The sequence below is a fragment of the Microcaecilia unicolor genome, chromosome 5, assembly GCF_901765095.1.
Source record: "Microcaecilia unicolor chromosome 5, aMicUni1.1, whole genome shotgun sequence".
Classification (NCBI taxonomy): Eukaryota; Metazoa; Chordata; class Amphibia; order Gymnophiona; family Siphonopidae; genus Microcaecilia; species Microcaecilia unicolor.
In genome coordinates this window covers 3,845,413-3,862,250 of record NC_044035.1, presented here as the reverse complement: position 1 = coordinate 3,862,250, position 16,838 = coordinate 3,845,413, and the positions used below count along the sequence as shown (strand labels likewise).

General features: G+C 46.5%; 1 protein-coding gene across 5 annotated transcripts in view; it reads right to left on the bottom strand.

The window, feature by feature from the left end:
- The window catches only part of ATE1 (arginyltransferase 1), a 173,522-nt gene that overhangs the window by 116,005 nt on the left and 40,679 nt on the right, over positions 1-16,838 (bottom strand). For all 5 annotated transcript variants that reach the window (XM_030202595.1, XM_030202594.1, XM_030202596.1 and 2 more), the window contains exons 5-6: positions 16,023-16,274; positions 4,252-4,457 (exon numbers count right to left, since the gene is read on the bottom strand). In XM_030202595.1, coding sequence (XP_030058455.1) covers positions 4,252-4,457; positions 16,023-16,274 — 458 coding nt within the window. The remainder of the gene's footprint in view (positions 1-4,251; positions 4,458-16,022; positions 16,275-16,838) is intronic.

Sequence of the window (16,838 nt, the reverse complement as noted above, 5' to 3'; positions counted from 1 at the left end):
GAAAATATAGTACTGAGGAGCTGGACTAGATGCCAAGAGAGATATGTTTCAGCTAAGTTTTCAGTTCTCTATCTCCACCTGCTGGTTGAAGGACACAACTATCCCACAGGTTCTGGAATAGTCAGAAGCTACATAACGGAAGAAGGCATTACAGGTGAAGTGGGTAGCGAGGAAGAAAGGGATAACAGCTCTGATGCTCTGAGGAGTGGCCTAGTGGTTAGGGTGGTGGACTTTGGTCCTGGGGAACCGAGGAACTGAGTTCGATTCCCGGCACGGGCAGCTCCCTATGACTCTGGGCAAGTCACTTAACCCTTCATTGCCTGCCGCATTGAGCCTGCCATGAGTGGGGAAAGTGCAGGGTACAAATGTAACAAAAAAAAAAAAAAAGCTTTTGACCGTGTACACTTAAGTTTCATGCACGCTGTCTTGAAGAAAGTTTTGGGAGGGTGAGGGGGTGGTTGGGGCTCAGGAAAATTAAAATTTGAACAGTTTGCTGAGGAATGGGCACCTCTACTTCATTAAAAAATATATTATGGAATATACTGATGTTAATGATGTACAATTTCTTGTTCAGAAAGGGATGAAATTATTAGGTGTGGTACTTGATTAAAAACGTACCATGAAAGATCAAATTGTTAAGGTTATTCAATCTTCTTTTTCACAGCTCCATCGTTCGCACAAGTTAAAACCTATGTTATCGATGTTTGATTTTCGATGATTTTGAGGTCGATGGATCGAAACCATCCTCTGCTACCATAAATGTATATAATTAGGACTGCCTCACCCATTTGGGCAGTGGAAGCCATGGGCTCTCTGTACTATCCTAGAGAGAACTGCAAATCCCCTCTAGATGCTTAATTACCCCAATCCTGTATCCGCTCATGACAGGCTTACACCGTCAAGGCAGTATAGACCCTTGTAATTAGAAAGGAACCCAGTATGTGGTAGATAAAGTAATATAGTTTATTAGCATTGATATCTTACCCAAAGATGGTACAAGCAGTTCAGACAGTCATATCATGGAACAGCATCTCACGCCAGCCTTCTCTGGTAGCCTTCCTTCTCCTCTCGTCTAATCTAATACCCCTCAAACTGCTCCTTATATACAATTCTGACTTCATTGGTTCCAATGGACCCCAGTCTCTCTCACCAGGGCTCTTGGTTCTTATCAGTTGATCAGAATGACTTCATATGTTCCCAAACCTTCCTCTAGCCCCCCTCCCCCTTTGGATGTTCTCAGCTGACCCAGTACTATCTCTACATAACCATAGCAACTCTTGCTCATTACGTCTTGCAGGTGCCAGTCTCAGGATTGTTTATAGAGTAGACTGCCCCCACCCTTGCCAGCTCTCAATTACCTCATCTCAGTACTTGCCACAGTAAAATGTAACTGTGTCAAAGGTGATCACTGATTCTTACAAGCTAGCTCTCTTTTATATCAGAGATGGTTTTGATTTTAAGAGGCCTAGCTCTTATTATGAGCCATTGGCCTGTATTTTACTGAGAGCAAGGGCTAGCAAGGCTAACATATTTCTTCAGAGGGTAGTGCAGAGTATGGTTCTGTCAAAATTAGATTATTGTAATGAATTATATCTAATACCTAGAAGTAAGGTGCTACAAACTGTGCAGAATGCAGCTGCCAGATCAGTTACCAGAGTTTTGAAATTTATTCATTTATCACTGGTTACCAGTGAATTACAGGGTTCAATATAAGGCGTTATCACTTGTTCACCAGGCTTTGTACTCATCTGCACCGTTAGATATTAAGAAGGCTTTATGTGTTTATCGCCTCAAAAGAGGCCTAAGTCCAGAGAATGCCACGCAGCTATAACTGGATTTAGTGGTAAGATCAAACTATGCCTAGACATAAGTACATAAGTAGTGCCATACTGGGAAAGACCAAAGGTCCATCTAGCCCAGCATCCTGTCACCGACAGTGGCCAATCCAGGTCAAGGGCACCTGGCACGCTCCCCAAACGTAAAAACATTCCAGACAAGTTATACCTAAAAATGAGGAATTTTTCCAGTCCATTTAATAGCGGTCTATGGACTTGTCCTTTAGGAATCTATCTAACCCCTTTTTAAACTCCGTCAAGCTAACCGCCCGTACCACGTTCTCCGGCAATGAATTCCAGAGTCTAATTACACGTTGGGTGAAGAAAAATTTTCTCCGATTCGTTTTAAATTTACCACACTGTAGCTTCAACTCATGCCCTCTAGTCCTAGTATTTTTGGATAGCGTGAACAGTCGCTTCACATCCACCCGATCCATTCCACTCATTATTTTATACACTTCTATCATATCTCCCCTCAGCCGTCTCTTCTCCAAGCTGAAAAGCCCTAGCCTTCTCAGCCTCTCTTCATAGGAAAGTCGTCCCATCCCCACTATCATTTTCGTCGCCCTTCGCTGTACCTTTTCCAATTCTACTATATCTTTTTTGAGATACGGAGACCAGTACTGAACACAATACTCCAGGTGCGGTCGCACCATGGAGCGATACAACGGCATTATAACATCCGCACACCTGGACTCCATACCCTTCTTAATAACACCCAACATTCTATTCGCTTTCCTAGCCGCAGCAGCACACTGAGCAGAAGGTTTCAGCGTATCATCGACGACGACACCCAGATCCCTTTCTTGATCCGTAACTCCTAACGCGGAACCTTGCAAGACGTAGCTATAATTCGGGTTCCTCTTACCCACATGCATCACTTTGCACTTGTCAACATTGAACTTCATCTGCCACTTGCACGCCCATTCTCCCAGTCTCGCAAGGTCCTCCTGTAATCGTTCACATTCCTCCTGCGACTTGACGACCCTGAATAATTTTGTGTCATCGGCGAATTTAATTACCTCACTAGTTATTCCCATCTCTAGGTCATTTATAAATACATTAAAAAGCAACGGACCCAGCACAGACCCCTGCGGGACCCCACTAACTACCCTCCTCCACTGAGAATACTGGCCACGCAATCCTACTCTCTGCTTCCTATCTTTCAACCAGTTCTTAATCCATAATAATACCCTACCTCCGATTCCATGACTCTGCAATTTCTTCAGGAGTCTTTCGTGCGGCACTTTGTCAAACGCCTTCTGAAAATCCAGATATACAATATCAACCGGCTCCCCATTGTCCACATGTTTGCTTACCCCCTCAAAAAAATGCATTAGATTGGTGAGGCAAGACTTCCCTTCACTAAATCCGTGCTGACTTTGTCTCATCAGTCCATGTTTTTGTATATGCTCTGCAATTTTATTCTTAATAATAGCCTCCACCATCTTGCCCGGCACCGACGTCAGACTCACCGGTCTATAATTTCCCGGATCTCCTCTGGAACCTTTCTTAAAAATCGGAGTAACATTGGCTACCCTCCAGTCTTCCGGTATTACACTCGATTTTAGGGACGAGAGCCTCAACCTTTTCAGTGTCAGGGGTTTTGATGTGGAATGCACTTCCAGGTTTGATACGTTTATGTGCTAGTATGCCCCAGTTTAAAAAGCTTTTAAAGACAGTTTCTTGGGAAGAAGGAGCAGTACTGATTTAATTTAGATGTGAATGTATTTTTGGTTATGATTTTATTGTTTTTATCATGTATGTTCAATTGTAAACTGTCTAGAAAGTAGGCAGTGTATACAATTTTAAAATAAAGAAATAATTTGGGATTGGACAGAAAACTGGGCAAGGGTGTTGGGGTGGGGTTAAAATCTGAACTTTTTTTTTTTACGTTACATTTTTATTGAAAATTTGAAAAAGTTACAAACAGTATATGCTCATTACAACTTGGCATTTTTAATCCAACCACTTAGATGCACTAAGTAAACTACCTCTCCCAATATCTGAACATTTTGCTGAGGAATGGGCACCTCTACTTCATTATTTGGGACTGGATAGAGAACTGGAAAGGTAAGCAGTTGGGGGGGGGGGGGGGTTCAAAAGAGTGTATGGGGTGAGGTGGAGGAGGAGGTTTAAACGGTGATCACTAGTTGTGTTATGAAGAAAAAAAACTGAGCTTGATGAGATTATGTGTTGGAGAAACTTCAAAAAAAAAAAAATAAATAAAAAGGTTTGGCCTGCCACACGTTCACCGACTGTGAAATGCTTCTCTCTTAAATCTATCGTGGGATGGCAGGCTGCACACATCTTTCAAGTTGCTACTGAATCTACTCAAATTAATCTGGTTTAAATGCCAACAAAGGCTCCTCTCCAAATGCTAATTAGTGAACATGCAGGTTAAGAGGCTCTGTACCTCCAATCTATGGGCCACAGTGTCTGGTAAGGTCTCAAATATGAAATCTTCAATGGATTTCTGCTGACTGCCTTTGGCTTTTGAGGTAGCAGCCTGGAGGTCCGTGGTAGAATCCTGTTGCCTCTGGAGCACTTTCTGCAGCCTACGCTCTTTTCGGAGTTCCTTGGCTTTTCGACATGGTGGTTTGTTTGGATCTGCACCTGTGCCTGGCACGGAAAGAGAAGAAATAGAAGTGTAAGATCACCTGAGGTCTTTCCCCTTAAAGGATGTGTAACTGTGGATGCATCCTCCTTTCTCGACACACATACATCAGTATAAAGAGTCATCAAGCCATGCCACAAGGATGGATTACAATCATAGCCAGGACTGTAACTTCTTACCAAGGATTGTCAATGCAATGCATTGGTTACAGAAGGAACAGGGTCGGGGATAAAACATGGGGAGAATCCTCAAAGCTATGACACCATAAGCCTTTATCAATATAATCAGGAGTGGTTGCAACTGTGCTGAAAACTAAAAGAAACAGAAGGAAGCCAAAGAAGCAAAGCAAAAGGAAGTCAGTTCAAAAAGGTCAAGATGATTCCTAAGTACTGGCTCCCAAAGCAGCAGTTGTACTACAGAGCACACGCTTCCAATCGGATGTGAGGGTCCCAGAAGCATACTCAGGGGCAGCAATAAGCAGGAAACCCAGGCACAACTATGAGCTTTAAACTGCACGTCACAAAAATATTTCTACAGTTCTCAATCCAAAGCCTCTTTCTTCATTTGTACTGTCTCATGTGATGCAGCAGATGTGCTGGATACTGAACACGATCTACGGGAGCGGCCACATTCCAACATCAACCTCAGATCTTCTCAATCACCAGTTTATAGCTGACACATTTAGGGCCAGATGCACAAAACTTACCTTGCTATTAACGCTTGCTTTAGACTGCTTCTAGCCAGTCTAAAGCACGCAATCACATAGCTAATAATGCACAAAGGGGTTTTCCATGGCTCTAAGGAATGCGGTTAGCAGCCACCGAGAACCCCATGCAAATATATTCTAATCAGCTCATTAGTATTCTAATGTGTATTCCAGGGGATGCACAGATCCAGAACAGTGTAATTTAATGAGAAAATTTTACGGCTGCTCTAGAGCTGTCAGAGAGAAAAAAAGCACAAGCAAGCAGCTGCAAAGGCTGCCTGCTTGTGCTTTTGTGCTTCCTACTCTCTCAGCTCCCAGCGCCGCCGCACCCCCCCCCCCCCCCCCACTGAACCCCATAGTGAGCTCTCTACCCATGCAAATCTTTCTTTTTTTTTTTTTTTTTTTCCCATGGTGGTCCAGAGGGCCCTGGACCCCCCCCCCCCCCCGAATCATTATTTTAAATATTACCTGGTAGTTTAGTGAACTGGACCATCCCAATCCCTCCCCCCCTGCACCTCTCCCTGTACCTTTAAGAAGGTGGAGGCAAGAGCAACAGCTTCTCCCTTGGGCACGCCCAGAACAAAATGGCAGTGCACAGGCCCTGCCCAGTGCATTTGGGGGTGTACTACTACTACTTACTACTACTTAACATTTCTAAAGCGCTACCAGGGTTACACAGCGCTGTACAATTTTAACACAGAAGGACAGTCCCTGCTCAAAGAGCACTAGGCAGGGCTAAGCACCATATAAGGAAAAAAAAATACTTATATGGTGTTTAGCCCTGCCCAGTGCATCCCAGAATGCACTGGGCAGGGCCTGGACAGCGCTGCCATCATTTGTTCCTGCCCTCCTGCCTCCACCTTCTAAAGGTACAGGGAGGGGTATTGGGTGTGTGCACGGGGGGGGGGGGGGGGGGGGAGTGGTCCAGTTCACTTGATCACCAGTGAAATTTTTTTTTAATGATTCAGGGAGGGCCGTGGCGGATGGGGTGGGGGGGGGGGGGGTGAGGGTCCACTGTTCCACCACAGAAATAATTTTTTAAAAAAAGAATCTGGGGGGGGGGGGGGTTAGGGTCAGGGTCCACTGGATCACCAGGGAAAACGTAAAAAAAAAAAAGTGTGGCCTATGCATCAGAGCTGTCAAATGCATTTGACAGCTCGGACTCACAAACAGCAAGTGATGCACAAAGAGGGATCCATAGTAACATAGTAAATGACGGCAGAAAAAGAACTGTACGGTCTATCCAGTCTGCCCAACAGGATAAACTCATATGTGCTACTTTATATGTGTACCTGACCTTGATTTCTATCTGCCATTTTCAGGGCACAGACCGTAGAAGTCTGCCCAGCACTAGCCCCGCCTCCCAACCACTTGCCCCGCCTCCTAACCACCGGTGCTGCCACCCAATCTCTGCTAAGCTTCTGAGGATCCATTCTGAACAGGTTTCCTTTATGTTTATCCCACACTTTTTTTAATTCTGTTACCGTTTTCATCTCCCTCGGGAGGGCATTCCAAGTATCCACCACTCTCTCCTTGAAAAAATATTTCCTGACATTTTTCTTGAATCTGCCCCCCCTTCAACCTCATTTCATGTCCTCTACTTCTACCGCCTTCCCATCTATGGAAAAGGTTCGTTTGCGGATTAATACCTTTCAAATATTTGAACGTCTGTATCATATCACCCCTGTTTCTCCTTTCCTCCAGGGTATACATGTTCAGGTCAGCAAGTCTCTCCTTATACATCTTGTAACACAAATCACATACCATTTTTGCAGCTTTTCTTTGCACCGCTTCAATTCTTTCTACATCCTTAGCAAGATAGCCTCCAAAACTGAACACAATACTCCAGGTGGGGCCTCACCGACGACTTGTACAGGGGCATCAACACCTCTTTTCTTCTGCTGGTCACACCTCTCTCTATACAGCCTAGCAACCTTCTGGCTATGGCCACCGCCTTGTCACACTGTTTCGTCGCCTTCAGATCCCCAGATACTATCACCCCAAGATCCCTCTCCCTGCCTGTACATAACCTGCAGATAATCTTGGGCGCAGGGTGCTTGTCTGTGCAACAAAGAATTAATCTGATCCTGCAGTTTTTGAATTCTAGCCTGAGGAAGAAAATTCTGCCCTCACGATGTGTCGAACGACACCCCCAAGTACTCCAGGGTTTGGGAAGGCACTAGATGACTCTTCGCTGAGTTGACTACCCAACCGAGGGACTGCAGGAACTGAACCACACGACTCGTAACCTATAGACTCTCCTGGTATGACTTTGCTCGAATCAACCAGTCATCTAGATAAGGATGGACCAAGATTCCCTCCTTTCTGAGAGCCACCACAACCACTACCATGACCCTGGTGAAAAGTACGAGGAGCAGTGGCTAGACCAAACGGAAGCACACTAAACTGAAAATGCTGATTCAGGACTGCAAAACGAAGGAAGCACTGGTGAGACTGACGAATCAGAATGTGTAGGTAGGCCTCCGTCAAATCCAGAGCTGTTATGTTTAAATCATGTTTTATTATCAAACATCATGTGAGAATAATACAGTCAACATTTGTCTCTAAGTACAACCATTTCCCACAGCTTTCCATATGCTAATATGTGAACATTTTTAGTTTTTCTTTTTCCCCCCCTCCCCTTACCTATATCTAGTACATTTATATTCTAGTAATCAACTTGGCAGGTGGTATCATATCATAGGTATCCTAACTTCCTTCAATCCAGAGCTGTTAAAAACTCTCCCAGCCTGACTGCCAAGATCATCGAGCGAAGGGTTTCCATCTGAAAACTAGAGACCTTGAGTGTATGATTGACCGCCTTGAGGTCCAAAATCAGGCAATAGGAACCTTCCTTCTTTGGAACGAGAAAGCAAATGGAATAACGGCCTTCTCTGACTTCTGATGGAGGGACTGGACAAATGGCTCGCAGCTGAAGAAGTCTTAACAGAGTGTCCCTGACCGCTCCCGCCTTGAGACGAGACCAACAGGGAAATTCTAGAACGGCGTCGGAGAGAGGCTAAGCAAACTCTAAGGCGTACCCTTCTCAAATAACCTCCAACACCCACTGATATGAGATAAAACAGAGCCAAACGAGCTCCTACCGGAATAAGAGGAGAGGCCCCGACACCTTCACTGGGTTGTACGGGCTGGGGTCTGGAAAAAGGAACTGGAGTCTCTATCTCCTCGACAGGAGCCTCGAAAGGACTGGTTCCTCTGGAAAAAAAACAAGAGTCTTGCAAGGGAAGACCTCTGCCAGAATAACGGAAATCAAGCCCTCGCCCCCGGCCCAGAGCAGAAGCACGCACAGGGGCCCTAGGACAATCCTCCGGAAGACGAAGGACCTTGGTATCCCCCAAACTACAAACTAGCTTGCCTAACTCGTCTCCAAACAAAAAGGAGCCTTGAAAAGGAAACTTACTCAACTTTGAATTAGAAGCCGCATCTGTGGACCAGCCACTCAGCCAAAGAGAGCAGTGAGCGGCAACACCTAGCGCCATGGACTTTGAAATAGCCCTCAACAAGTCATATAAAGCACCCGCCAAAAAGGCCAATCCCATTTCAATTTTTGCAAATTCAGAGTCAATAGAAGCCAAATCATCCGTAGACCTATCCAACAACCGTTCGGCACACCGAAAACTAGCTCTAGCCACCAACGAGCCACAGATAGCCACTTGCACAGCCAAGGACGAGACGTCAAAACTACTTTTTAAGACAGCCTCCACTCTGTGATCCTGAACATCCCGAAGGGCTGTCCCACCATCCACCGGGACCGTATTGTGCTTAGTAACCGCAGACACCACTGCATCAACCATGGGCACTTTGAGAAGAGATTTGTCCGTGTCAGGAACAGGATAAAGGTGAACCCTGTACCTAGCCTGCCTTAAAGAAGAATCTGGGGCATCCCATTGAGCTTGGATGATATCCTTAATGTCCTGGTGCATGGAAAAGGTTTTTCCAGAATGCCTAATGCCTTTAACAAGCAAATCTACCTTGCGTACTTCAGGGACTGTGGACTGATCCTCGTCAAAATGCAAAAGTGTCAGCTACCAAGGAAATGAGTTCCTGCAGGTCATCTTTGTGCAAATTTCGAACTGAAGGGTCCTCAACTGGCAAAGAGGATTCTGCCCCCCTCAGAGGAACTGTGATCCTCCAACTGTAGATCATCCTGCATATCCATCTCTTCCAGAGCAGGTATCTCCAAGTCTTGAACTGAAGTGGAGGAGTGGCCTAGTGGTTAGGGTGGTGGACTTTGGTCCTGGGGAACTGAGGAACTGAGTTCGATTCCCACTTCAGGCACAGGCAGCTCCTTGTGACTCTGGGCAAGTCACTTAACCCTCCATTGCCCCAGGTACAAATAAGTACCTGTATATAATATGTAAGCCGCATTGAGCCTGCCATGAGTGGGAAAGTGTGGGGTACAAATGTAACAACAACAACAACAAAAAAAAAGTCTGATCCTCCTCAAGCCCCCAGGACTCTCTGGCTCTCTTGGTAGGGAAAAGACGCCTGGTCCCAGCTTCACCCGCAGCGACAGAAGACGCAAAGGAAGGACCTGCCTTTTTCAACAAAAAAGCCCGATACATTTGGAGGACAAATTCAGGAGGAAAACCTCCCTCCTGAAGTCCACCGGAAGAATGCAGCATTGCAGCAGAACGCTCAGCTGTCTGAGGCAAAGAAGATGCCCGATCTTCCAAAGGGGTCGGCGCCGGCAAAATGACTGCCATTCCCGCCAAAACAGGAGCGGACCCCGAATCTGACTGCCGTGCTGACTGAACAAGTGCCGCCTTAGGAGGAGCCTCAACCGGGCCCACTGGAGCAGCAGAGACCGTTGGAAAAGCTGCTCCCACCGTTTCAAGAGCAGTACAAAACTTGCAAGTGCCGGAAGCTCCCCCCCCCCCCCCCCCCCCAACGCTGACAAACGGAACAACGGCGCAGCTTCTCAGCCATAGAACGGCCCCGCGGCTAGGTTCTTTTTTTCTTTTAAGAATGATCGCTGATAGCGAAAGCAAGGAGGTTTCCCCTCAAATCCTAATACCAGAGCTGCTCTGCCGTTCACAAGCAAAGAGAATAAAAGAAAATGTTTGTTTGTTTTTTAAATCTTGGCTGCCTCTCCTGAAGCTACAGAGCTCTCTCGCTAGAGAGATGAGCTCTCCTCAGCCTAAAACGAAAGCAAGATCGCTGGGGGATCACAGGAGGGATAATGGGGGAGGGACCCAGTTTCCCCCCAGGTGTAACACCCTGAGGCTGACTGAAGTGTGCGCTGCACCCAGTCACCAGAAGCCAAACACAGGGGGCACAGAGGGAGCGTTCTCAGTCTCCACCTGCTGGAAGGCATGCATAATCCATCAGTCAGTTCCTGGACCGGTCCGGAGGGACGGTAAGGAATGATCACCATGATCAAATCCAGCTTGAATGTTTCAGTACTGTGCCACATACAAAATCCAAATTGAAAAGGATCCAACAAAGTCCCCCTGTCAACACAAGGAGACAGAGACAATCAGTAGGCATTCCCCTGGTAAGGGGAGGGGAGGGGGAATGGACAAATTCCAAGGTCAAGACTATGGGAGGAATCCCTGGTTGAGCAGGATTGCCAGGCTGATCCCCCCCGGGCAAGTCTGCACCGATTCCCCTGGTAAAGCAGAGATTGGTGTGCTCCCAGAGCTCCCAGGATTAGGCTTTGGACTACCTCCAGTACAGCAGGCCTCCAAAACTCCTCTTTTCAGTTGCCTCTGTAGAGAGCAGTGTGAAGCAGAACGAAAATGATTTGTATTTTCCCCCCCCCCCTTCTTACAACCCCCAGTTTCCATGGCCTGCAGTAATGGAGTACAGACATCTGTAACACTCCCATGAACCATCCTATGAATACACTTGACACAGTCTCAGAATATCTTGTCATCATTTTGAAAATTCTCTTCCTTTTGTGATCCTCTGCTTCCTCTCTCTACTTTAGCTCATGCAACTACAGGAATAAACAGCAGGGCCTCAAAGCGTCCTGACACATGTATCTCTTGTGAAGCTGTACAGAAACACCAGGACACACTGCACAGGCCAATGACCGCACATCCTAGCGCTGGCTTCCTCTGGTTTCTAATTCTGCTTTGAACAGTGCTATCATGGAAAATCTCTGTGTTTCTCTTCCAAGGCGAGAGCTCACATCTGTCAGCATGGACTTCTTTAAACTGAAAGTGACCTCTAGCACTGGCTGACGGCACTCGGGTGCAAGCCCTCTGAATCCCATCCAAAACCACCACCCACCAGAGGGAAGGAGGATTACTACTTGCCGAAATCTTCTGCTGACAATGTAAACTGTTAATTATTGCCTTTAAACAGACACGTTCACTTAATGCTCGAGTCCTTCTAACATAATAAATCACAGCCCATATCTTGAGTAGGACAAGAACCCTCTTGGTAGGTAGTGTTTCTTGAACGAGGCTGCCATCTGCTGGTTGAGTCCTGCCACAGCACACAAAGTTAGGAAAACAGTTTTACAGGTTAGTACTACTACTATTTAGCATTTCTATAGCGCTACAAGGCGTACGCAGCACTGCACAAACATAGAAGAAAGACAGTCCCTGCTCAAAGAGCTTACAATCTAATAGACAAAAGATAAAGCAAATCAAATCAATTAATGTGTACAGGAAGGAGGAGAGGAGAGTAGGTGGAGGTGAGTGGTTACAAGTCAAAAGCAATATTAAAGAGCTGGGCTTTCAGTCTAGATTTAAAGGTGGCCAAGGATGGGGCAAGACGTAGGGGCTCAGGAAGTTTATTCCAGGCGTAGGGTGCTGACCTGATGAGTAGCATGAGTAAGACTGAGAGGTCTCTTCCAATTTCATGCACTCTCCCCTCCTTTTAACACTCTGTGTTTGTGTCTAAACATTTATTAATGCAATAGCCATGCACTCTTTTACCCACACACTGATAAAACACAATAGGTAACTCAGCTCAATGTTCTCTCTTTTTCCATGACTTTATCAGAAAATGACTAGCCTGTAAGCCCTTTAAATCTCCCAAAAGAGAAATGCTTGTTTATCTGAGGGAAACACACTATCCCAAGTACAAAAATTTAGATTGTGAGCCTACGAGGGGCAGAAAAAGTATCTGAATATAATATGTAAAGCGCTTCAGTTGTAGCACAAAAAGGCAGTTTATCATTCATATCCAGAACCAAAAAGTGAAGTTACTTAGGTTCTCCGTGGACAGCAGGGTAAGTCAACCACAAACTGGTGACACCATCCAAAGGTGCCAAGGATAGATCGGTTCTCCTAGAGCTCACAAAAGCCTAGGAAGAGCTCTTGAAAAAACGCGATATCAGCTTTCTGACGATTCAGGGCTTGCAAGATCTTCTGCCTCTTAATGGGCGAGGAGACTCCATTCACATTCCACGACACCAGTTTAAGCGGCGTCACTTATTATAGACCAGCAGAAACAACTTCAGAAATTCAACCTTATTCTCGGACGGCTGCCCCAGTCAGCAACCCCCTGATCAACACAGAGGAAAAGGGAATCAGTTGACCAGACATCACTCTCTACATCAGCACACACGACTTCCCAACACACGCCCTCAAAAACAAAAAAACCCAAAGAAAACCTGCATCCACAACCAGACCCAACCTAGCAATCTCTGCCCCTTACAACCCCCTCCACAAAAAAAAACACTAATCCCCCACTCCCCTTTGCCATCCCCTCAGAACCCATAAATCAAAGAAGTCCAATCAACTCTCGGAGAAGCCCCACGTGAGAAACCCCCCCCACCCCCCCGAATGCCCAAACCCACCCTCCTTTACACGATAACAATTCGAACCAGCATTTAAATCAAAACACTAATTTTTTTCTCCCTGCAGAGTACTGAACCCTGAAACTTCTCAAAAAAACACCAAACACTCATACAATGCTCCATCCAATCACAGCAGTCAGTACTCATAAGATGCGGGACAGGTACCTGAATAGCACATTACAGTAACAAAGTACATTTCACCATCATGTACAGCAACTGTGTCAGCAATCCGGACATCACTGCGTCCCAACAACACAGGGGTTCAATTAGACTTTAGACATATAGAACAGAATCAAAGCATGAACTACATAAAACAAAAAACTTCAACGGCAAATGTTATTGGGCTCTAACCCAGGTAGTTATATAGTAGGTGCATCCATGTAACAGTAGAGCTTCACATGGCAACAACATGCACAGCGCTCTCTGTGTAGCCTTTCCAGATTCCTTGTCCTCCGATCAGCACAGCTCTGCATCTATGGTCCAGCTCCAAATAAGCTTAAACCCAGTATGTCACTCCAAAAAACTTCTTAGGGTCAACACATTTCCAAACAGCAGTTGTATCTATAATGAAGATGTTGGTAAGATACAGAAGTCCATCCATCGACATTCTCACAACTCTCCCCGGCCAAGAAGTACACTTGTTGCACAATTCCAATTGCGAGGGGCCCAAATCAGCAGGATTAAGTCACCTAGGTTTAAACCCAAGAACATATAGAATTAGCGTTCCACTTATTTATGGCGATTATTTCCCATCAGGCCATATCCATGGAAGTAGGCAAATCTTTCACAAAGGCCTGAGCTGCTTCAGGCGAATCATTTAATTGGGGCCGACCTTCCATGAAAATCTTGAGTCAAGCTGGATATATCAACGCAAATTGCATGTGTCTGCGGAGTAATTCAGCACACATAGGGGTGTATGCCCTTCTTAAGCCCGCTACCTGAGTCGAAAAGTCTTGGAAGCAAAGCACCTTTTTGTTATCATAGGAAAGAGGGCCCTTAGATCTTATAGCCCGCAGTATTTCAGCTTTGTGTGCAAAATTTAAGATCTTAAACCACCCGTGGGCGCGACTACTCCTGTCTCTTAGGGCCTAAAAGATGCTCCCGCTCAATGCGCAGCAGACCCAGCTCCGACCGCAGCCACAGAGTAGAACTCATCCAGGATTCCAGGAACTATCTCAAATCCCCTTCTGCAATGCTTTCAGGGAGGCCAACCAAACGCAAATTCCCCCTCCGGGAACGATTCTCCATATCATCCACTTTATCTTCCATTACTTTCATCTTTCCTTGTAAAGTGTTAGTCAAAGTCGATAGCTGTAACACCTGATCTTCAAGATCAGAGACTAGTTGACAATAGTGGAAAATTCACCTTTTAAAGATTCTAATTTCCTGTCTACTGTGTCCAGCTTGTCCGCCACGCCCTGCAAGCACTTGTCCAAGGAGTCTGCAATCGCCTTCTTCACCTCTGCTACCACTTCAGGCACCCATGCGGAGCTTACAGAGGAGCTCCCAAGGTCTTCTCCCGCTGCCATCTTGGAGTCGTTTTGTGGCGCCTTCTCTTTCTCTCAATGTTGCGACTTCGCGGACATGGTTTCGGCTCAAAGGAAGCTGTTTTTCGCTGCCCTGCTGTTCCATCAAGCCTTTTCCCTCAAGAAACCAATTCAGATCTCAGACTGCTTATCGTGGAGGGTGCGTTTTTGCGATCTAGGCCTGAGAGCCTCTTTCACTTGTGTCCGCTCTCCTAGCACAACATCACGTGACCAAGTTTTGTTTTATAATATTGTGTGGACTCTGTCATGTCCCCTATATCTACGTAAGCGGTGTCCTCGGGCTGCGTGGGGTCCCGTCAACACGCACACTTGACTGTCAATGCCTGAGCCATGTGTGTGTAGTCCTCTCTGGGTTTGTTCAAAGACCGGTGGTTGCAGGCTCCTTAATTGCTTTGCTTCCATGCAGCTGTTTCTGCTCTCTCTCTGCCTGGCTTCCAGGCTCCTTGATTGCTTTGCTTCCACCCACCTGGGTCTGCTTTTCCTCTGCCTGGCTTCCCTTGCTTCTCTCCTATTGGTATTCCGGTTCCTCCTTCCCCTGCTCTTGTCCTATGGCTGTGCCCCTTCTCCCTGCCAGCACTTTATCAATTGAGCTCTCCCTGGACTCCATGCTTCGGCTTCTACTTTGGTAGGTGTTTCTAACTATGTAGTCTGCTTCTTATCTACTGATCCCTCGTTGCTGACTTTGCCTGTACCTGGATTACCCTTCTGCCTGCCTACTGACTTTTGCCTGTACCTGGATACTCTCTTGCCTGCCACCTGCCTACTGACCTGCCTATACCTAGATTACTCTCTTGCCTGCCTCCTGCCTGCCGCTTGTACCTGGATTACTCTCTTGACCTGCTGCCTGCCTGGCCGATACATTCATCAGCCCGCTTCCAGCTCCATCCCGTAAGTCCTGCAGGGTGCCCACACCTAGGGGCTCAACCTCTGGGAAACAGCGGTCAGCGCAGGTGAAACCCGGGGCTGTCCAGCCGCCAAGCAGAACCTGGTCCGAGTACCGAGCTCATCAGTGCTCTACTTGGTACAAGAACTCACAAGTCTGACAGACTCAGAGCAGATCAAATCAGATGCCGTTAGGTGGTGACATCTCTTATGTCTCATCCATCTTGTCAATGCAGAACTGCTGGAACCACATGACTACAAGATCCAATATGCTTAGACTTTAGCTGAAGCCAACAAACGAATGACAGGCACAGACATGAAGCACTGTTCATCTCCTTACAAGGAGGGAAGGGATGAAGAGGGCTAATACAGGAGAGAGAGAGATACAGTGCCCTAACAGAAGAAAAGTATTATTACTGAAAAGCACACTCGCCTCTACAGATCACTTGCAGTATATGTACTGGAAATAAATAACTAAGTCTTTATCAGGTTGATGGTCACTAGAGGTGCACACAGTCTCCACACCATCCTACTAGTGGTAGATGTCATATTCTGCTGACTGCAGAAGGAAAACAGCAGCAAAGGGGATTTCTGATCTTTCTCCCCCGGTTTGTACCTTTCACACTGCTGATAGGTACCTGGAACAGTTCTCACTCACCAGCTTTTGGTGCAGCTGCAGCCTGGGGTGCAGCAGCTTCTGGGCACGGCAAAACCTTCTGGTCTGTGATCACCCCTAAGCACGTCTCCTGATTGTTCGAAGCACAGCCGTCATCTTTCGCCCGGCCTTTTTCTCCAGCCTCCTCCTGATCAGCTTCCAGAAATCTTAAATCTGACTCACTGACTCCCATGTCATCTTTTGATTCAAAGCTGGGGGAAATAAGAACCTCGGCATGAGATTCCATTGGCTCACCTGCATGGGGGGAAAAAAGAGCACAAATAAAATGTTAAGAGAAAGATTTGATCCGAGGATTACAATTGAAGAGCTTAGTTCCAAAATCTGTTAAGTAAGAAACGTTTTCTGGATCAATAAACAATTTTCAAACTTCTAGTCAACACAGGAAAATTGTTTTCACTTTACAGCACACTAGTAAAAAAGGCCCGTTTCCGTAACAAATGAAACGGGCGCTAGCAAGGTTTTCCTCGGAGTGTGTATGTTTGAGAGTGTGTGTGTGAGAGTGAGAGACAGAGTGAATGTGCGAGTGTGAGGCTGTCTGTGTGAGAGTGTGTGTTTGAGATTGAGTGTGTGTGTGTGAGAAAGAATGAGAGTGTGCGGCAGGGGCCCCCCTCCTTCCCTCCCCCCTTCCTTCCCCTCCCCCCTCCCAGCTTCAGGGTCATGGTCCCCCCTCCCTCCGCCTTTCAGGATTGTGGCCCCCCCTCCCTCCCACCCACATTCAGGGTCCCTCCCTCCCACTCCCACGTTCAGGCTGGCTCTCTCCCTCCCTCCCTCCCACGTTCAGGCTGGCTGGCTCCCTCC